General features: G+C 43.8%; 3 protein-coding genes across 5 annotated transcripts; 2 read left to right on the top strand and 1 right to left on the bottom strand.

Annotated features, from left to right (window-relative positions):
* Window positions 1–1,254: 1,254 nt before the first annotated feature.
* On the top strand, window positions 1,255–9,791 carry tnfaip8l2b (tumor necrosis factor, alpha-induced protein 8-like 2b). Of its 3 annotated transcripts, none has more exons than XM_065957600.1 (4): window positions 1,255–1,708; window positions 4,404–4,582; window positions 7,715–8,038; window positions 8,867–9,791. In XM_065957600.1, the coding sequence occupies exons 2-4, from the start codon at window positions 4,535–4,537 to the stop codon at window positions 9,107–9,109; spliced, it is 615 nt and encodes a 204-aa protein (XP_065813672.1). In that variant the 5' UTR covers window positions 1,255–1,708; window positions 4,404–4,534; the 3' UTR covers window positions 9,110–9,791. The 3 variants fall into 3 exon arrangements, with proteins under 3 accessions (XP_065813672.1, XP_065813673.1, XP_020509652.1); XM_065957601.1 differs by having other exon boundaries at window positions 1,256–1,708; window positions 4,404–4,570; XM_020653996.3 differs by lacking the exon at window positions 4,404–4,582 and having other exon boundaries at window positions 1,267–1,708.
* Window positions 9,792–10,046: 255 nt separating this feature from the next.
* Window positions 10,047–14,861, bottom strand: lysmd1 (LysM, putative peptidoglycan-binding, domain containing 1). Its single transcript, XM_020653995.3, has 3 exons — window positions 14,031–14,861; window positions 12,354–12,673; window positions 10,047–11,228 (listed from the first exon to the last, which is right to left on the bottom strand). The coding sequence occupies exons 1-3, from the start codon at window positions 14,208–14,210 to the stop codon at window positions 11,042–11,044; spliced, it is 687 nt and encodes a 228-aa protein (XP_020509651.2). The 5' UTR covers window positions 14,211–14,861; the 3' UTR covers window positions 10,047–11,041.
* A 458-nt stretch (window positions 14,862–15,319) lies between these two features.
* On the top strand, window positions 15,320–19,139 carry scnm1 (sodium channel modifier 1). The gene is made up of 8 exons (XM_020653994.3): window positions 15,320–15,461; window positions 15,984–16,054; window positions 16,143–16,231; window positions 16,775–16,869; window positions 17,457–17,557; window positions 17,651–17,769; window positions 17,875–17,971; window positions 18,065–19,139. Exons 1-8 carry the CDS (start codon window positions 15,411–15,413, stop codon window positions 18,174–18,176), a joined length of 735 nt encoding a protein of 244 aa, XP_020509650.1. The 5' UTR covers window positions 15,320–15,410; the 3' UTR covers window positions 18,177–19,139.
* Window positions 19,140–20,725: the final 1,586 nt, after the last annotated feature.

Consider the following 20,725-nt stretch of genomic DNA (forward strand, 5'->3'; position numbering starts at 1 on the left):
CGCTTCGAGGACTTCAGCCTCAGTACATGGGGCGCACAGACTAACCACTTGGCCACAGGCGCCCCTTAAATCAAACATTTTCAACTAATCCACCAACTCCTTCATCAATCACGACCAAAATATCTAATATTTTTCAGCCAATCAGATTTATTTAAGGAAAGATTGAGCAGTTTGGACCTGAAGCGGTTTAAAAATGAGAAAGAATAAAGACACAGATCGAAACAAACTTGTGTGAAAAGCGCTTCACATACTTTCTGACACATTTTTTTTCAAGGTTAAGGTGAATCCCTGAGGGGCGATCTGCTTTACAGGGACCAGTGAATCGAAAAACTGAAAAACACACATCAAGCGAGAGGATTTAAATGGTGCTGTTGAGGAGAACCCTACAAATCTGTTCATCCTGCACTTCACCTTTCCAGGCACACATTTGAAAACAGCTCAGCGACCCACTTTAGAGTCCCAACCCACCGGTTGAGGACCGCTGATTTAAATACCTGAAGCTGATTACTTCCTGGATGCATCATTTCACACGCCCTCGCTCTGACATCATTGCGTGAAGCCAAAGATCTTCTTCTTTGAATTTAAATAGCAGATGGGAAACCAGGTAAACACATGCATTTCTCCCACTTTTCTCTCCAGGGCGTTCACGTTGCTGGAAACTGTTGCTTGATAGAGAGCAACACAACAACAGCAGCAGTTCAACACATGCTACACATCCTCCCTCTCAGGGAGCTGATCAAACATGTGCCAAAGAGATACTACAGCCAAGAAGGTAGCTTGTTGTATTCATGACTTTTGCACATGTCATGCAGCTGTTCCAGAGGAATTCTTTGGCTCATGTTAGCAGCACAACTTATCAGATCGCATCCCAAATAAAAGATCGACTAGAAATCTTGAATCGGAGAGACAAAACTTATTTGCTGTCATCGACAAGAATGGATAAAAAAAGAAGAGTGAAAGTTTGCTGCAGCTGCATTTTATCCATGAACCTTTAAATCAGGAGTTCAAAATGTCGGTGTTCAGTTTCAGTGCACGTGCACATGTGTCAGAGTGCGACACGCTCATGACTGAGCCATTGTTGTGATTGTACCTTGAACAAGAGACACACGGGGAGGGACCCGGAGCTCGGCAGCTCTGACAGGAGCCGCATTCCAGTGAAGGTGAACACAAAAAGGGGTTTAAGCCACTCCCTTTTCAAGCGGCTGCATCACTGGATTATTGCTAAATTCTTTGTGGGGTTTTCACTTGTCAGAACAAGCAGAGGCACAACGTCAGCAGAGTCACAGACCAGAGCAGGAAGAGAGGGACGGACGGATTCAGAGAGAGAGAGCCAAGGTGTGATCAGAGAAGGCTAGAGAGCGAGTTTGAAGAGTTTGAATTTCAGAGGGAAACACAAGAGAGAGAGAGAGAGAGAGAGAGAGAGGAAGAGAGAGAGACACACTCACAGCTGAGGGGTGTGTCATAACAATTTAGTTCCTCAAGGAAGTGCAACTCAACATTTTCTTAAGACAGGGTGACAGAGGCGCAGCAGGAGGGCTGTTTTTCATTTTTGAGGTTTTTGTTTCTGCTCGTGGTGAAGATGAAGGGATCTCATTAAATCGACCAGGTCCGAGCTGTCAACCTGAGGCAGAGCAGAGGGAGAGAGAAGAGACTTATCTGACACAGACCAGGAGGGAGAGGGGACTCAGCAGCACACACACTCACACAGGTAAGACACTTCTGTGGTGATAATGTGTCATAAAAAAAATAAAAAATAAAAACAACCGGGGCCTCGATAAAGGTTGTTCCTCCTTTTTCTGTTCCTGGAAAAAATTAAGAGTGTTTAAAGTTGGCATAAAGGAGAGACAGACTGAGAGGGGGGGGGGGGTGGTTGGAACAAATTATACGACTTCTCTGCACTTCCCCATCTCGAGCGCGGCCCTTGGAGTCATGCATGTACGCTCACAGTCATGCTGGAACAAGTACAGTGACATGCACAGATGTAGAGCTCACACTCGCACAGTTTGCACACGCTGGGAGTTGCTCAATTTAAATCTCGAGGCAGTGGACTTTCCCTCCCCACACACACTGGCCTATACTTTGATTTGAAGCCTGTTGAAGTCAGAGAGAAACAGACAGCGAGAGGGAGCAGTGTCACTCACAGGAGGGACAGACACGAGCTGTGGGCCTCTGCTGCCGACTCCCCGCAGCGCAGCCAACTGCCGCGTCTTTCGCTTCCCCCTTTGAGGTATCATAGCGGGGCAGTGGAGTTGAGCAATGACGATTCAGAGGGGGTTGTGTAAGGCTCAAAGAGAAACTGCAATACAGGCCTTTTGAGGATTGCAAAATACTTTGACTGTTGCAAAGAAATATTAGAAAAGAACTCATCCTAAAACTAAACATTTGAAGAATCAAAAAGGCGACTAAATATGAAGCCAATTCAGTCTTTAGAAACTTGCATAACAGATGGAATATGAAGATCAGAAGAGCATCAGTTAAAAACAAGATGTGCACATCTCAACCCCTCTGCCTCGATGCCCTCGTTTGAAAACACGCAGCGGAAGTGACACTTCATCCTGGCACACTGAGCTGTCGCCTGAGGACACAGAAAAATCTTTTACGTTGAATGTTTAACCCTCTTCGGTCCATCACCAGGAGAAAATGAATAATCATTCCTCCCAGGTCAAGAAAAAAAGCTGCCCACTCGTAGCTCCGCGATGACCTCTGCAACAATAGCCTCCTTGTTTGCATTGCATTGAGTGGCACGTATGGCTGTTCTGTGTTTTCTTCTCGTACATTCTCGTTGTTCAGGCGGATCAAAGGCTGCAGTCCTGACCCCCGGCTAACAAACATAATCTCAATCCCACTCCTCTGCCTCTGCTCTGGAAATACTCTTGAATGGATAATTAGCTGTGAGTGTTGATATCTTAACCCGGGAAATGAGACACAAATTATTCCTGCAGATATGTTTCAGATTCAGATTCAGTCACATCATGAATAGAAAGCCTCTCCCTTTTTTCATATTTCTTATTTTAGAAAAGATACGTGTACAGCAGTCTGTCAAGTCTGTCGGTGAAGTCATGGCATGATTTTATTGCTCTGTGATCGCCTTAGTGACCACCGAAACAGACATAAAGGTCGTGTAGTCTGACGTCGGCATGACTGACATTCAGTTCCCATCCGATCTCCGTCCAGCTGTTCTGTTGTAGTCGTCTGTCCCTATGCCCGGGCGATTTAACAACATATATATGTTTGTAGGTCCTCAAAAAACTTGAAGTTTTTCAAAGTTTTCTTCTTTGTTGTGTTTTGCTGGTCTGACTTGCTGATCACTTCACAGCTCGACACAGATTTCTGGTGGTATTGCAACGTTTGGTCCGTATATGTAAAGCTCCCAGAAAACTGGGTATGAAATGAAATCAGTCTGTGAATCAGAGCTCCTATCCCATCCCACGCCTGGTGAGGAAAGCCATCGAGGCCTTCCTGAACTGAAGACACATTCTGATCATCTGAGTCATTTTATCTTCTCTGTGTATGTGTGCCTGTGTTTGTCGGGGAAAAGGAAAAAAAAATCCAATCATTTCTCTGCAAACCGTCCTGCCAGGGAAAACAACAGGAAACTACTTTTTACTCCAAAAAATGCACATCCACATCTGCAGGTTCACACATGTACACAAAAACTGCTGGAGTCATCTGAGGAATGCTAAATATTTACCTCTGCAGCCCGCCTGCATGCCTCCACCAATCAGCATGCTCTCATTGACTGGGCATTATTATTAAAGACTCCTCACTACCTGGAAGTTAGATACCCTGAAAGCACATATATAAAACCATCTTGACTGCATTAGTCACATCTCTGCTCTGTTATATTCACATCTTTCTCTGCATGGCGTTCAGTCCCACACGGCGCACATTTGCTTGTCGATTCCAGTGAACACTTGGGACAGAAACAAACACTTGAACGTGTACTGCTGGATGTAAACAACAAGCCAACGCTTTAAAGGCCTCTTCAAACCGCACGCAGCAGAAAATTGATGCTCAACATTTAGAGCGTCCTCGAGGTGACCGACTGAGCGACATCCATTACATGAAAGACTTTTAATGGCAATGAGCTGCTTTATCGGGGATGTGTTTCAACGCTCTCCATCGGCCTCGACACCCCCTCCGTTACATGCGCATTAAAATAAACCATTTAGATGCAAAGAAAAGCCAAGCAGGGAGCAGCCTCCTGCTGCAGAGTTACATTTCCCCATGTGGGATCCTGGCTGATGACTACACACTGTGCATGTCGCTCAAATCCCTGTAGTCTTTTTAGCGAATAAATGAGATTGAAGCATGAATCAGAAACAGCAACATCACGCTGCTTCACTTCCATTATCACCATTAACGGTGAATTAATCTAATGAATGTTCTTTAATTCCCAACAGGGAAGTCACAGCGTTTGTAACAAAGCAAGCAAGCTATTAGAAAAGTGACACTTGTTCAAAATGAATGGCTGTGGGCGTACACATGGATCCCAGAGAGAGATCCTATAAAAGAGACGGCGTGCTCGTTATGGATGTTGCAGCGGGGATCGCAGTGCACACCAGAGACGGTGAGAGCCACGGTGAGCGCCGCCTATTTGCATGATATGACCGTTAATACAGAAGGTTCACTTTTCCATTTGTGAGCTGTGCAGTCATTTGCTGACTGTGTATCAGTGGAGTCAAACAACAGGGATATCATCATTTATGTAAGCTGTCGATGAAGCACAAGCAGCCATGACAGGCGCATTAAATCAGACCGCCCTTTTTCCCGGACAGCTTACAGGCAATGTGTTGTTACTAATGCACAGTTTGTTTCATCTGTTATTTCACCCAGAGGCGGACCCCAGGACGGTAATTAAGGTCGCCACTGGGTTCAGGGTGCTCACTGCTGTTCTCTCCTCACCACTGATACAATCTGGAAACAGCAGGCACGGACCTGCCTCAGCTATGCAGCCTACCTGCTCCTCACAAATGCTTGTCCACACAGGCCAGGAGTGAGTTTTTATTGCAGACAGTCACAGTGTAAGATCAGTCCGATTGCACACTTTTTTGAAACAAAATGAAACCCTGTCTCTTTTGGGGCTTTCACACGTGCACAAAAAATCCTAGAAGTTTTTGTTGTGGTGAGCTGCAACAGCTGACCTTTTCATTGTGAATACACTAGAATTCTTCCTGCCTCCCTCTGTAGTAGAGTTAGCCGATGTGAGAATGGAGCAGGAAAATATTGAGGAAAATTCACCCCGAGTGATTTAGAGGAGGTTGATGACGTTTATATCCCTTGCTGGCCACTCTGCCACAGACTGTGCAGCGCCCCAATTGGTGGAAACGTCTTCCTTGTGTTTTCTCTCTGCCGGTGTGTTCTTCTCCTCTCTGTTGTTGTTATAACAAAGATGTCAAACTGAACAGAGCAGCAACAACAAAAGTCAGCAGGCAGAGCGTATTAGATGTGTGCTACTTGGATCCTTTAAATGTTTTGATATTTTGATGATTTGGGAATTTTAAACTTGATCTTGACAAGACCAAGACCATATATCAATATATCAATATCACAGAAAAATCCTCATCTTGTGTTTAGGGGGCGTGTCACTCTCTTAGACTGTAACACCGGGAAGGTTGCGGCCGTAACCGGGGGATAAAAATTAAACTATGAATTAATTGAAGTTATTTGTTCTTTTGGAAAGAGGTGTTTTCCTTCTTATCCCAGTAATGACATGGAAACATAGCCGATCAGTGGTGGTCTTGATTTAAAATCCAGAATCCGCCCAGTCTGAGACCGAGACAAGACCGGTCTCGAGTACGACAACACTACCATAATCCTGAACCAAGATTGGCTTTTTGACCCTGCATAAAGCCAGTAAGTCTGGACACGCCCCCCTGATGATGTCATCCTACATAAATACATTTATTCAAATCTGTCTGCTGATATGTCACAGATAAAAAGAGTATTCAAAGTATGTTGATCATCGAAGAAAACCAGTGGATGATGTGGTGTGTTATAGCTTTCTGTAAACAGCTGATCCCTCCGATAACCGCCCTCCCTCTGGGGGTCTCTGGGATGGATGCTAGGTGTGCGGAAATCTCAGTGGAGAAATTAGAAGTGTCCACAGGGTCTCCTCCATGGTACTTTTCCCCTTTGTCATTATATGACATGAAAACAAACACTGGACCTGACATGACATAAAGGTGTGTGTTTTCAGCGTGCAGCCTCGTGAGGATATCAGTCATCTTTAATAGACGGACTAATATTTAAGCTTAACCGTTCACAGAGCGTCGTGCTGTACCTTTAAATGATGTCTAGAACAAAGTGTCTGGATTTGTGAAGGTTAGAGAGTCAAAGTCACGAGCAGAACGAGGAGGAAATCCCCAGATGACTCGGGGGAACTTGGATGGGAGAAGTGAACATGTGTTGCCCTCCCCCCGCCCTCATTACAACGACAACAACATTTGGCCCTTGAACTTGGCACTTAACCCCCAACGCACCCCCCACCAGCACCCTCAACACACCTGGAGCTGCTTCAAATCTGGCACGGAAGAGACTGAAGATGTGCTGAGAGCCAAACATGGTTCTTACATTTTTTAGGCTTTGTGTATAAATATATATCTTCACTACTTTCCGTATAATAACAAACTATCTTCGTTAAGACCTGCAGGTTTTAGTTAACCCTCGATGGTACTGTGTTGCCTCAAAGGCTGAGTTGTCCACATGGCGTTAAACTACATTTTATGGGTTCTTTGAGGCGTAATTTACTTGGCAACCAATTCAGAGTTTGAACAGAGTAGACATTTCTACTCTTATCTTGTCACATTTGTATAGTGTTAGCTTAGCACAGTTAGCGCTGGTTTTAAAAGGCTCCATGTTGGCGGCAGTAGCTCAGTCTGTAGGACTTGGGGTGGGAACTGGAGGGTCCCAAGTGCAAGTCCCAGTGCAGACCAAAAATGGAAGTTGCTCTGGAAGGTGCCAGGTCACTACCCGAGGAATGCAGAGGTGCCCTTTAGCAAAGCACCGAACCCTCAACAGCCCTAGTGTACATGCGTAACAGCCTCACTCTGACATCTCTCCACTAGTGCATGTCCACAGGTCGTGTTTGTGCATGTGTGTATTTCAGGCCTTTGTGTGTGAGAGTGTAAACCAGAATTTCCTTCAGGGATTAATAAAGTAGGTAGGTTGGCGTTTGGGTCCAACCTTGGCCCTTTGCTGCACGCCATATTTTTGACTCGGGATGGTTTTTATGTGGGCATCTATTCCTGAAATACTAGCCCTATTCAGAATGCAGCTTTAAGCCGCGGTAAATACACGGCCCCGTGACGTTTCACCTTCAATCTGAATGTTGCAGAGGCGCAACAGGGTGACGATTTGATCCCCCCTCTGTACGGTCTTCAGGGGTAGGAACAGAGGTGAGACAGCTCCAGCAGGGGGAGCGCAGTAATGTGTGTGCGCATGTCTGAGCGTGTGTGTATGTGGAGCTCCTGCTGTGTCGTGCTTCTGGGACACTGAGCGCATCATTACTGATCATTTTAGAGATTCTTTGTTTGTATTTTACAATTGTCCATAGCGCCAAATGCAAGCTTGGGATGGTTTGGCATCAAGTCGTGAATCGTCTGCAGATTTAAATCACTAAACTGTGCGAGCGGTGAAATAATGATGACAAAAACAACATTTTAATCATCAACATCGTTATTAAAATGCATTTTTCCTTCTCTTTTAAATTCAGGTAACCATGGAGTCCTTCAGCTCGAGGGACATGGCCATGAGGGTGCAGAAGAAGTTCCTCAGCTCCATGGCCACCAAAGGCTCCGTCCAAATGTTCATCGACGACACCACCAGCGAGATCCTGGACGAGCTGTACCGGGTCTCCAAAGAGTACTCAGGGAACAAATCTGAGGCCCAGAAGGTGATCAAAGACCTGATCAAGATCGCCGTGAAGATCGGCGTGCTGTTCAAGAACAACCGTTTCAGCACAGACGAGCTGGTGGTGGCCACGGACTTTAAGAAGAAGCTGCACTTCGGGGCCATGACGGCTATCAGCTTCTACGAGGTACCAGTTTGTGTTTACTCGTTAAGAACACGTGCAGGCTTCAAAACCCAGAAGTTCTGTTCCTGATCTCAAATCAAAGTTCATCACTCCGTCAAGAAAACACGTCAGACTAGAAGTAATGACACCAGTAAGGTTTGCACTTTAATCACTTAAGGTCATTAAAACAGATGTGATGATCCTGGACGGTAAATGTACCCTATGACTGTTTTGAGTTCTGTAAAGAGTAAATACCGTGTTTCGGCTGCAATAAGAATTTGACAAGTCATCATTTCACCGCTTTTTAAATTGAATGGCAACTAAATAACCAATAAATGGGAGGGAAATCTGGCAGCATTTCAAAGTTAAAGAACATATTTGATAACCTGTAAACTCAAGGGTAAACTCCTGCACACTGTATGAAGTTCTCGTACCGAAAAGTTGCCAATACATGTGTGTTTTCAAGTTAGTGTGCACGAGTTTACCCTTGAGCTTTGCTTTGCTATGCACCTGTCTTATTAAATGCATGTGTGAAGGTTTTTTCTATCTCAATAAGTCATTCAAAGCTGCTCTATAAGTTTCACATACTGACAAAATGAAAGGTGAACATGAGGAGATATGGGAGCTTAACTTAACTGAAGGAACCATAACTGATTTAATAAGTTTTGCAGTTTCACTGTACCGGCCGTGCGTAATCTTTGAGACAAGCATATGCTACTGGCGAGATCAACCAGGTAGCCCACAACACGGTCACTGGCGCTGGGACCACCTAGCGTTTTTTCTGAGCCCCAGAGTCTTTTTTCTGTTTTCAATGAGTAGAGAGCGTTTGCTGACGTGGTATTTCCGTTGCAGGTAGACTTCACCTTCGACAAGGCCGTGATGGCCGAACTCCTGACCAATTGCAGAGACCTGCTCCTGAAGCTTGTCAACACCCACCTCACCCCAAAGTCCCACGGTCGCATCAACCACGTGTTCAACCATTACTCCGACCCCGAGCTCCTGACCAAACTGTACGAGCCCGACGGACCCTTCAGACCCCACCTCACCAAGATCTGCAAAGGACTCAACAAACTGGTGGAGGAGGGGACTATATGATATAAACGTTTAAAAAAAAAAAAAAGTCAGACACTGGGAGATCTATGGGCGGACTCACACAAGACTCAGAACTCGATGGAGGATTTTTGTCCTACGTCTGCCGAGGACTGGTGACGTGAGGCGAGAGATTTGAGAACAAAACCGACGCCCCTCGTTGTCCTCGGAGAACAAGTGGGACAAAAATAAAGTTGTTTTTTATTAATCTGAAAGGTCATACATGCTGTGTTAGTGTGACGTACATTTCACAGAAACTGGTTTATACTTCTATATCAGCTGTTTTTATTAGATGATGTCATCACATGTTTAATATTTGAGACCTTGAAATGTTCCAAACTACTGATGTTGTGTATTTTAGGGAGGAGGAGTTTAAGTGCCTGTGCAGATTGCATAAAAGGAAACGGACGGGCAACAGTATCACTGTAACACAGCACTGCCATCTAGTGGTCAAGGTGAAGCTTCAGCAGCTCATTGCAAGGTATTCACTGAGGCGCACTGAGTACAAGGCCGACAATAAAGTGAATAACCCCACAGAGGCGATGAGCAACACTTTGTGTTTCCAGCTTCACAACAAGAAGACTCTTCAGTGGAGAAGAGTGAACGAGCAGGATTAACCCTACGATTTATAATCACAGGTCAAAGTCTTCTGTTTTGCATTAAAAAATAAAGAGGCAACACAATCAGACATATGGACACTTTTCAATACACAGCGGTCAAGTTAAGTGATGTAACACCTTCCTGCAAAAATATGTTTTCTTCTCTGTGTGATCAATGATGTGGATTAGACTCAGGGCCGTCATGCAAGCCAGAAAACTCAGGGGCTCTAAGATGAAGTGGGGTCAAGGCGGGGTCCTTCTTGGAAAAAATATGGGAAGAATGATGCAATTTTCTGCATTTTCAAACACAGACTGCGTAATCCTCTGCAAAAAGTACTAATTACTCATTTTTCATAGCTTTTTTAATCAGTACTCTTCCATAAACACTGTCTGATTTTAAATACTCTGAGGGGGTTTAATGGGCATGACGCCTTTGATTAGACTAATACATAAAGTTTAACTAAAAAGTTAAGAGGCAGTTTAAAGAGCAGTGTGAATGAAAGTCAGTCGCTTCTTGCGTTCCCTTCATGAGGGCTAAAAACGTGCGTGCGTCCACCTGAAACACGGCATCCTACGACTTCACATCATCAAAACACTGTTTTAAAATCTGAAAATACAATCTATAAAAGCTTTAAAGGAACAACAAAATATGCCTTTAACTGAAAAATAAAACGCTTCCTTTAAAAATATATCTTACAATACTCAAAAAGTTTCTTCTTTTTTTAAAGGTCTCATATCCTCCTCCTGAACATCTCCAAACGGCCTGTTTGAACACACATTTTCTGAAAAGTGGAGAGGATGAACTTTTCTCATCACTGGGGGGATTACAGAGGGAGTAGGGACACATAGCAATGTGAGGGGTATTTTGTATAATATGACCTTTAAATCTTTGGCTACATTATGGATCAAACTCAGGAGCAGTAGCAGACACGGGTCGACTTCACAGCCGCTCTTAAATCCCACAATGAATGGGATTTATTTTGTACCCGGCCACAGTGTTGCAATCTGACGCTGTGAGGTAGCAGAACACTCGGACGCACCACGTGTTCAATTGACCGTGTAATAAGTCATATGATGAAACCAACATGTGAGGGCACATTTCTAACATATTTCCAAGATGTTAAAAGAAGCCAAACACACATATCTGTTTCATAATCTACAGTGTGTCTTAAAAAATAAATAAACTGGCTGTAAAAGTGCAATAAGCCTCAGAGGAACTTCCACTTCTAAAAGGTCTTAGCTGGCGTCCTCACAGGAGTTATATTTCTCTGTCAATAATGCTCTACTATTCCTTTAAAAGTGTCTCTAATGATCCGCTGGAGATGGCAGGAACAAAGTCTCACAGCTGGAAGATCTCGTCCTCTCTGTCTCTCAGTTTCTTTGTGAGTTTGGTGATGGTCGCCGGTAGCGTCCCGTGTGCCGCGTGCTGCTGCTGTGTTCTGAAAGACGAGGCGACACTCTGCGATCTCGTAAGCTGCCGCCTGTCTGATGGCCTGCTGTTGCAAGCTGCTTCTAAGGCGGAAACCCTGAGGAGAACAAAGAGATGAGAGACGATAACAGTCAGTCTGAAGACTCGTGACGGGAGACTTATCAGCCTGCCTTCATCTTTCTCAGAGATGCTTTGATAGGCTGCGTTCAGGAGTCCTGATCAAATATTAAACATTCATCATAAAGAATATGTATCATCCAGTGGTGCTGCCAGACGTAACCCCATGCATCCTGTGTATCCCATTTTATTACCGGTATTATTTTTGACATGGTGACAACTTCAGATCCTGGGTTTAATCTTTTTCATTTGTGTATTTTGCCTTTATTAAATAGGACAGTTGAAGAGAGACAGGAAACTTTGAGAGGAGAGAGAGGGATGACACGCAGCAGGGCTGAGGTCGGATTTGAACCCACGGCAGCTGCGACGTGGACTATCGCCTCTGAACATGGGCCGTACAACATAACCGTCAGGCTGCGTCCTCTCACCAAAGTCATGACGCAAATACACTAGAAGGCGTTTGAGTGGTGTAACGTAACTATGGTAACAGTGAAGAGTCACTAAATCAAACATTTCTGATCTGGGAAGTTAGACATCCTGAATTAAGTTTACTGTTTGGTAAAATTTCAGTCACATTATTTCAGTTTTCAGGAATTTCAAAATAAAAAGCAGCTTTTCAGAGAAGCTGGTGCCGAGTGTAAAACTGGTACAGAGTCGGCGAATGTCAGCATCGCTGGAAATCGTGGTAAGCGCTTTTCTTATCAGCATTCAGCACACAAATGCTTCATGCCACCACTCCCTTGTTTATTTTACAAATTCAAACAGTGTCCTGTGTACTGCATAAGAGTCGCACGTGAACAAAACTGTTTTTCTGTGGTTGTAAGGTGAGTAAACATGCAGTTTTTTTTTAGAAGACACGTTAAATAAACTATCCTGTACTGCAGCCTCAGTGGTTGCCGCTGCTTTCCTAAGCTCTTTTTGACCTCCAGGCCTCTGCGCCGGTCAAGTGACTGAAAGCGATGCATTTTCTACATGACTTCTCACTGGAGCAGCACAGACGCGTCTACAATGTGCAACTGAATGGACAATTTCACACCCGGAACATGGAGCATGACTGTGTCAGCACAAGCAGCGAGGCACCAAGAGCCTCACAGTACAGACTCACCTTTGCTCTGCTCCCTGGCATCCTTTGACGGCAGCCTCTTTAGATTGATTAATCAAGTCATCCAACCTTTTCAAAAAATCCACCGGAGTAAGGTCTGGCCCTGTTGCTTTGCCATCGTCTTGTTTGTCCTGAGAGGAGCCCCCAGTGTGTCCGTTTTGAGCAGAAGCACCGGCAGAACTGTCGTCTTCGCTGTCCCCTAGATCCAAACCCAGCCCGTTACCGCAGTGATTGAAGTCCGACAGCACAGGGATGGACAGGGACTTCTTCAGAAAGATGGAGTCGTTGGTGTACAGTCTGTTCGCTCTCTTGATTTGCTCCATCTGTAAAGAGAAGAAAACCTTGTCAGTCTTTAAGAACACAAAGTTCTTGCATGGCCTGCATGACGCCATGTGTAATAACATTATTCTATAACGCGATAACGATGGCGTGCGATAAATAAATACATATTTAAGATTGTGTATTAGTGCTGACACACAGTTTTAATGTGTATTCTTCATCCAAAACACTCAAGAAACTACAAATATATTCAGAATTCTACTGCTCGCCTTCTCACAGACTCCTGCACCGTGACCACATCACCTGCCCGTCCTTCATAACCTCCACTAGCTCCTCATCCCCCAGAGAACCCACTTCAAATTCGTTATCATCACCTACAAAGCCCTCCACATCCTGGCTCCAACCCCTACCTGTCTGAGCACCTGTTGCTCTTCCTCTAGTCACTTCCTGTCAGCACCTGTGCTCTGCCCCTGGTCACTTCCTGTCAGCACCTGTTGCTCTTCCTCTAGTCACTTCCTGTCAGCACCTGTGCTCTGCCCCTGGTCACTTCCTGTCAGCACCTGTTGCTCTTCCTCTAGTCACTTCCTGTCAGCACCTGTTGCTCTTCCTCTAGTCACTTCCTGTCAGCACCTGTGCTCTGCCCCTGGTCACCTCCTGTCAGCACCTGTTGCTCTTCCTCTAGTCACTTCCTGTCAGCACCTGTTGCTCTTCCTCTAGTCACTGCCTGTCAGCACCTGTGCACCTGTGCTCTTCCCCTGGTCACTTCCTATCAGCACCTGTTGCTCTTCCCCTGGTCACTTCCTGTCAGCACCTGTTGCTCTTCCTCTAGTCACTGCCTGTCAGCACCTGTGCTCTTCCCCTGGTCACTTCCTGTCAGCACCTGTGCTCTTCCCCTGGTCACTTCCTGTCAGCACCTGTGCTCTTCCCCTGGTCACTTCCTGTCAGCACCTGTGCTCTGCCCCTGATCACCTGTGTGTCCAATCAGACTTAAAGCTGTTTGTTTGCACTTCCTTGTTTCCTTTGTCGATGTTCTTTAAGAGTCTTTTGAGTATTCTGAAAACACTAATTAAGTCCAGTGTGTTATTATTATGATTACATAACAATGTAATGTAACACGATGAAACTGCAATTCATTGTGCAGATAAATATACTTCATTAAAAAAAAAAAAACAGGCAGTTTTATATTTTAGGTTTATTTAATGATATTCAGTTTTATTTATTTCTATTAATTCAGAATGAAAAAAAAATATCAATGTGGTGCCCTCAAGATTTTAAAATGAACCATAACGCTTTAATTTTTTTTTAACAAATTACACATTTACATTTAGTAATCTGACTTCAGATGTCAGATTCAGGATTAGTAAAAGATTAGAAAGTGACTCCAGAATAAGAAATACTTACAGACACGCCATATTTCAGGGCCAAGCCTTGAAGGGTTTCTCCCGGCTGAAGTTTGTGTTCAATGCGTCTCTGTCGGACCGGGGACAGCGGAGACCGGACCAGACTGCCGTAAGATCTGGTTCGACTCCCCCGGAGGAGGCCGTTCCCTCCGGCCGGGACAGGGGCTCGCTCCCCGGACATAGCTAGATTAGTTAGCCTGCTAGCTAAATCATCAACTTAATTAATTCTGACGTTCATTCCTCTCTCTGAGTGTTTAATTCTCTCTGACTACCTTAACACCATCCGTCGAATTTATTATAAACATAAAACTCCTCCGCAGGTTTAACCTACCTTACATGATCTCAAACAAAACACCTGGAAAGTTGTGAGCGTTCATGTTTTCATGACTGACGTAGACTGCTGCCGTCTGCTGCGGCTGCTGCGGCCTTATGTTGCCATGGCTGCCGGGTGGAGCAACGCTGCATTCGCGTGAAGTTGAAATAGTCGGGAAAACTTAGACTCAGTCTGGGTAATTGTCTTGTTGGCTTTCTAAATCATCCCGATTTGCTCTGGGCTTGTTGCTATATTATACAGAACTATGCCACAACTATTCAGCACAAAGAAAACGTTGACTTGTTGGTAAAACATCCTTATTAGTTAACAAATCGTTGATTAAATTCGAATTACATTATTATTATTATTATTATTATTATTATTATTTGGTATCTTCTATAATGTGATAGGGTTGCACCAATAACGTTATCTATATAATTTATTAACATATAAAGATAACCTATGTGCCATGTCGTTTCCATGCTCACATGTTGTTTCAACGACTTAATAAGCTCTTAAAACTTGTAAACGACCGTCGAATATCAACTCTCCGGGAAGCACTTGAACGCAGCAGGGTCAATCTCGTGATTCGTCACTAGCGCTGCATTCATGATCATCAGAATTACTATAACTTAATCGAGTTTTCGGTTTAAAAAAAAAAAGGAAATAAGAAAATGGCACAGAACGATAAAAGATTTCCGCCCATATCGCTGTCGATTATGTGTCAGACAAACTACATGTGAAGTATTTATAATATTTTATATTGAACTTGTTCAAACAAAACAAAGAAATAATGCAGCTGATTGCGCTGTTTATTCGGATTGGACAATGGTTGCATGGTCTCAAATCATGTGCAACTAAAGCAAACATGTTAAATAGCGAATTTTAGGCCTAATCAACCACCTTAAAAGTGACCTGAATGACGCTATTTAAATAAACAGCTATAATATCCAATTTCTCCTCTTTGACCGCGAACGCAACTTTGCTAACTGGCCCGGTGTTGTCAAGCATAAGCTAACGTAGTCCGCTAAACGGTCATCTGTTTCCAGATTGTCAGTCACAATAATTATGTCATTTAAACGGGAAGGGGACGACAAGAGTCAGCTAAACATCCTGAAGGTAGAAAGATATTTTTTAAACTTATTTAACTCAGACTTCAGCTGGAAGTTTTACGTGTTGTTATGGTTAGCATCCTGCGAGCTAATGTTTAGCCACTAGCCGGTGTACTGTCGTGAAATGCATCCCTTCCAATCATTGCATGCGAGTCGCGGAAGTGTTTGAAAACGGTATAAATCTGATCACTTGAGGCAGATCTGTGACGACAAAGTATGAGAAGTTTATACATATATATATATAAGTGTCTCTAATGTGCTGTGGACTCGATATAAGACCCATTTTGATTAGCCTTCATAAATATGACCTGCTGACAATGTTTGACTCTGAAGTGTTTGTAGAGAATATTTAAGAATGGATTCAAAATACGGCGTCTTAGTATTTTAAAAGGTGGATGCAAAATATAGCAGTGAATAAACTGTGTCTGTCATGTTTTACATTTTCATGCGAGATGTCTCAGCGATTCTCGACAGGGATGCATTTCTCGGCATAACACCTGAAAAAGTGTGGACACCTGTTGTGTTTCAGAAACGTCGTGTGGCCGATCTGCTGTCACATTTTATACCAGAAGATGAAGGAGCTCTTCTGAAGAATGGAAGGTGAAATAAACTTTTTACTTTATGCTGTTAAAAGGCTGTTTTTTAACACTGACTCACAGCTGGAATGACTCATGTGGTGTGTTTGCAGGTACACTTGTCTCGTGTGCTCCTACCGCCCAGTGTTTGATACTGTTGATATGCTCACCGTCCACCGGAAGGGGAAACGGCATCTAGAAGGTGAGACTTTCAATTGTGAAGGTCTTCTCTCTTTTATATGATGTTTAGTTCATAACATATCCTGAAATAACAAAAAAAAGTACAGGGACTTACTGAGATAAATATGTCGTAAGCACTGAATGATAACATTTCTACATCTGTAGAATGAAATGGTACTGCTCATTTTATTATAGGGGTGGGAAGAGCCATAAAACTTGATACGGCACGTAATAATAATAACAATAATAATAATATCACAATAACGTGATAAAAAAGAATGACATTGGGTATATTTTGACGTTAGATTCTTCTATATAGTTTCATTTTACCTTTATTTCACCAGGCAAGAGTTGCTTGAGATCAAATGACCTCTTTTTCGAGCAAGGCCTGGCCAAAATGGCAGCAGTAAAAAACGAAATATAAGACAAACCTAAAAAGAAAGTCACAGACATGAGAAAAAGAGACAAGTACGGTCCAGAAGGTGAAGAAGAAGAAGAAGAAGTCTGATTGGACACACAGGTGCTGACTTATTCTAAACATTTTTTCTTTTGACTGTTTCTTTAGGACTAAAGTCATTTTATGGAAAGAAAGCGCGTTTGAAGAATGAAATAACGAAAAGGCAACATGAGAACTACGTCCAGGCCGAAGACGAGAGACAGGTTGGTTACACTTATTTTGAAATGTTTGTCTGATGTCCAGTTGCTGCAGGAAAGGAGCCACAGGTTGGATTCAAACCCGGGCCTCCCGCTTGGAGGACTTCAGCCTCTGTACGTGGGGCGCGCACTAACTTGTTTTAAGTTTTTGTTTTCAATTTTAGTTCAGCTAAATTCATTTTTAAAGCTGATTTGCTAGTTTCATTTAAAGTTTTGATCAGGTTAAGGTTTCTGCTGTCTCAGTATCGACCTCCTGACTCGCGCTGTCGGAGAGAAAACTTGTCTCTGGAGCCTCGGAAACAAGCGAGGCGAGTGTGTCGCTGATTGGTCCCCATGTGGAAAGTCATTGATGGCTCATTATAATCGACAACACAAGGGGAACAATTTTCTTCATTGTCGATCCATGTTGCCGTCCCGTGTTGAACGCGTTGTGCCGTGCCCTTGTGACTTTAACACATGACCATGACTGATTAAAATGTGCTGTCCATCGTGGAAAAGAAACATAAGCAGCACTTGACGGAGCGTTTGAGAGCTCTGAGTCACATTTAGGACACTTATGCATTCCCAAACATGTCGTTCCCATGTGCTTTCAGGAGCCGTCCTCTTCAGCCCCTTTACTGGCACAAACACGAAGGCTGACACATCATGCATTACTGAAGACTGTACCGTACAGCAGCTGCCATAGGACGACCAGGTGAGGGAGGGGCTGCTTTGAATCCTAAATAAGGAATACAAGGACATTAAAATTGAAAACCTGAATATTTTGTTTCTTTGTTTTTTTTTTTAGCACAAAATCTGAAAAAGGACATCAGAGTGTCAACACAGCGTCTGATCCAGAAGGAGAGCGCGGGGAACCTGAAAGTTCAGACTGTTTATCACAGAGAGGTTCTAGTGAGCGCTCTGCAGGTAGAATCTGTCATTAGATATCTTTACAATGAGATTCTTTTCTTTTCAGGGAAAGTCTGAGTTGATTGTGGCTCACTGTCTGTCATGTTTTGTCACATCAATCAGAAGAGACGAAAGCTTCTGTGGCTGCAGGGACTCAGGAGGAGCAGCCTTTAACAGCTGAGAGGAGGAAAGAGCTGGAGCATTACCTCAAACTGAAAAGGTACGACACTGTCTGAAGTGAGGATGAACATATTGATCTCACCGCGACATTAGTCTCCTGTTTCCAGTTCAACCTGCTCTGTCTCTTTCTCAGTGATGGATGGTTACGAGACCGGAGCGGCCAGTGGGTTAAAGACGAGAATGTGGAGTTTGATTCAGACGACGAGGAGCCTCCTTCGCTGCCCTCCCTTCCTACAAATCACTGAGAGGACAAAGAGCTGTGGGAGGACACATATGGACTCGTGCCACGGTGGTACGTTGAAGCTGTTTCGAAACAGCCGGACCTCCAGGCTCAAAGACTTGCTTTACCAGATCTGTAACATCCATCAGCCTTTGAGTGACTGTGTTTTCTTGTGCTTTTTCTCCTGCTCTTATTTAACTCTTGGAACAACATGAACTCACAACATGAACTCAGTTGTTAATGCCTCTGTTGTGTCTGGAGGGGCCTTAGACCAGCTCTCTTTTTAAGGGAAAACGCCAAAGGTTGCAAAAAATTAAGCCAGAAGGCTCCAAGAAAACGATCCTGTGATCCTGATTTATTGCTTCAGTAAACATTTTCCTAATCAGTTTATGTTCTCAGCCTCTTGTTTCAGGTCGTGTTCGATGCAGCACGATGCTCTCTTTGTAAATATTTGTCCCTTTAACTGTAAAAGAGACGATAAATTAGGGTAGGTGTAAACTGAAAGTCTTCCTGTTACTGAGAGGTCACCGCCACAGTGAATTCACCTTCTCAGTTTTCAGTTTACTTCGGGACACTCAGGAGTTTTCTGTAATTATTAGATGTTATATCTCACATGTCCCATGTCTTCACCGGATGTGGGCCAGGTTGGGCTCGTATCTGAAGGCAGACGACAACAGGACTTCCGCTGTGGAAGGAATTCACGCTGTTGGACTAACAGGTCTGAACCCAGTGCAGGAACCATGGAGTCCAGGGCAACGTTTCGAACCAAAGGATTTTCTTCAGGCCTTCACATCGAAACGTTGCCCTGTTTGAAATAAAGGACCTTTCTCTTTTTTCTGCTGTTGATATGTTTTGTTTGTCCTGCATCTGTATACATCGCGCTTGGATGTGCATTCTCTGATTGAGGCGTAAACATGTTTGAGGTACTATTAACATGTTTACAAGTCTTATTTGGAGAATAACAATAAATAAACTGTGTCTACGTCAAGCGTTAACTTCTGGTGTTAAAAAATGAAGCCGATGCAGGAGTATAAAACCCTGCAGTTCCTCAAGTGTCCACTAGAGGCTGGCTGCAGAAGCACAGTAAGTCACATACACACCCATTCTAAAAAGCCTGTTTTTACAGCAGAGATTAACATGTTTACAGCCTGGTTCAAAAAACCAAACAGGTCTGATTAGCTCATGTCTCGATCGACACACACTGTACGGGGGGGTGAATGTTTTGATGACTCATCAGTTTTGATTTGATGAAGGATAAGAGTTATTCACAATAAGGCGTGTAGCTGACCTGATCGACAGGCGGGCACGGTGTAACGGTTTGTCAGGAGGCTTAAAACCCGCCTCAGCTCCGGCTCTCAGCCTGTCGTTAGGTTGACTGAAAGTTAGGCTGAGACAGCATTTCCAACATGGAGACCGCCATCGATGGGACTCCAGTGCCCCCTGCAGGAACAGACGGGTGACGTCACTCAGGCTTCAAACATTCATATTTACAGTCTATGATCTAGGTCCTCTTTTTATTTACATGCCAACAACTTCACATATTGTTTCTTGTACTCTAACTTAAGTTTATCTGTTTTTTTTTTGTTTTGTTTGTCATTTTTTTTTAATTCAGAGGATCGTTACAAACTTGCTGGAACATTAACCTCTCAAACATCAACATTATGTCTCGACCCGCCGGGATAATGAGCGCAGCACTGAAAGCTGAACATGTCTGTTGACCTGCAGGACAAGAGCGACTATTTCCATCGCCCTTTGTTGTCTATTATAACCCTTTAAATGAGCGCCATGACCTCTCTGTCAGGACTGACCCTCACTCTGCTCTGCGCTGATTCAGGCTCTACTGGTGCTAATGGTGGAAGTGAATCCACTGGTTAGCATTCTTCACCCAGAGACACTTTGAGCACCGTCGGTATGAATTGAATAACACCACCAGGGTCAGCGGGTGGAGGCGGAGGGAATTAACACGGGTTAGTTTCTGATGACGCCGCAAATATGTGTCCAAAGAACGCTCACTTCATCGTTTCAGAGCTCGGATAACCAGCACCACATAAGAGTTTTTAAATCACTGCCATTCCATGTCATGTTATGAAGCTATGAGCTAACTAAAGAGCGCTAACATTAGCATGCTAACACAACAATGCAGTACACAGGTGATTGCAGCTCAAGCAAAGAACAGTTTTTTCCACCGCTTGAGCTAAACTCCATGCGAACGCAAGTGGAGGGTGTTGGAGGTGTGTCGTTGGAGGAGAGCGGAGGCTTCAGTATGGAGGAGGCGTGGCCAAACAGCAGTTTGTTTTGCTTTCATGCTGGAGCTCAAGGGCGACACCTACTGGATCACAAAACCGCACATTCCTCCTTGAAGTTATTTCATGTTTATATTCCACATTTTTCTTATTTTTCTTTCCTATAAAACAGGCATAGTTTGATATGAACCCATATCAATGAAATCAAGCCGTGCATTAAAAATATACACCTGTTTTTATCTTAAGAGCGATGAAAAGGAAGAGGAACACTCAGAATAGATTTTGGCACAGAGAGGCCTTTAAAATGCCAAATGCTACTTCATATAAATCC

The sequence above is a fragment of the Labrus bergylta genome, chromosome 8, assembly GCF_963930695.1.
Source record: "Labrus bergylta chromosome 8, fLabBer1.1, whole genome shotgun sequence".
NCBI classification, from domain to species: Eukaryota; Metazoa; Chordata; class Actinopteri; order Labriformes; family Labridae; genus Labrus; species Labrus bergylta.

What these genes read in the sequence shown, in the direction of transcription:
- tnfaip8l2b (XM_065957600.1), top strand. Translation starts at nt 4,535, where the DNA reads ATGTTGCAGCGGGGATCGCAGTGCACACCAGAGACGGTGAGAGCCACG. An exon ending in CAGAGACGGTGAGAGCCACG is followed by an intron (nt 4,583 to 7,714) that starts GTGAGCGCCGCC and finishes TTTTAAATTCAG; the next exon opens with GTAACCATGGAGTCCTTCAG. An exon ending in CGGCTATCAGCTTCTACGAG is followed by an intron (nt 8,039 to 8,866) that starts GTACCAGTTTGT and finishes TTTCCGTTGCAG; the next exon opens with GTAGACTTCACCTTCGACAA.
- lysmd1 (XM_020653995.3), bottom strand. Translation starts at nt 14,210, where the DNA reads ATGTCCGGGGAGCGAGCCCCTGTCCCGGCCGGAGGGAACGGCCTCCTC. An exon ending in CCCTGAAATATGGCGTGTCT is followed by an intron (nt 12,674 to 14,030) that starts GTAAGTATTTCT and finishes TTCTCTTTACAG; the next exon opens with ATGGAGCAAATCAAGAGAGC. An exon ending in TGCCAGGGAGCAGAGCAAAG is followed by an intron (nt 11,229 to 12,353) that starts GTGAGTCTGTAC and finishes TGTTCTCCTCAG; the next exon opens with GGTTTCCGCCTTAGAAGCAG.
- scnm1 (XM_020653994.3), top strand. Translation starts at nt 15,411, where the DNA reads ATGTCATTTAAACGGGAAGGGGACGACAAGAGTCAGCTAAACATCCTG. An exon ending in AGGCCGAAGACGAGAGACAG is followed by an intron (nt 16,870 to 17,456) that starts GTTGGTTACACT and finishes ATGTGCTTTCAG; the next exon opens with GAGCCGTCCTCTTCAGCCCC. An exon ending in AGCTGCCATAGGACGACCAG is followed by an intron (nt 17,558 to 17,650) that starts GTGAGGGAGGGG and finishes TTTTTTTTTTAG; the next exon opens with CACAAAATCTGAAAAAGGAC.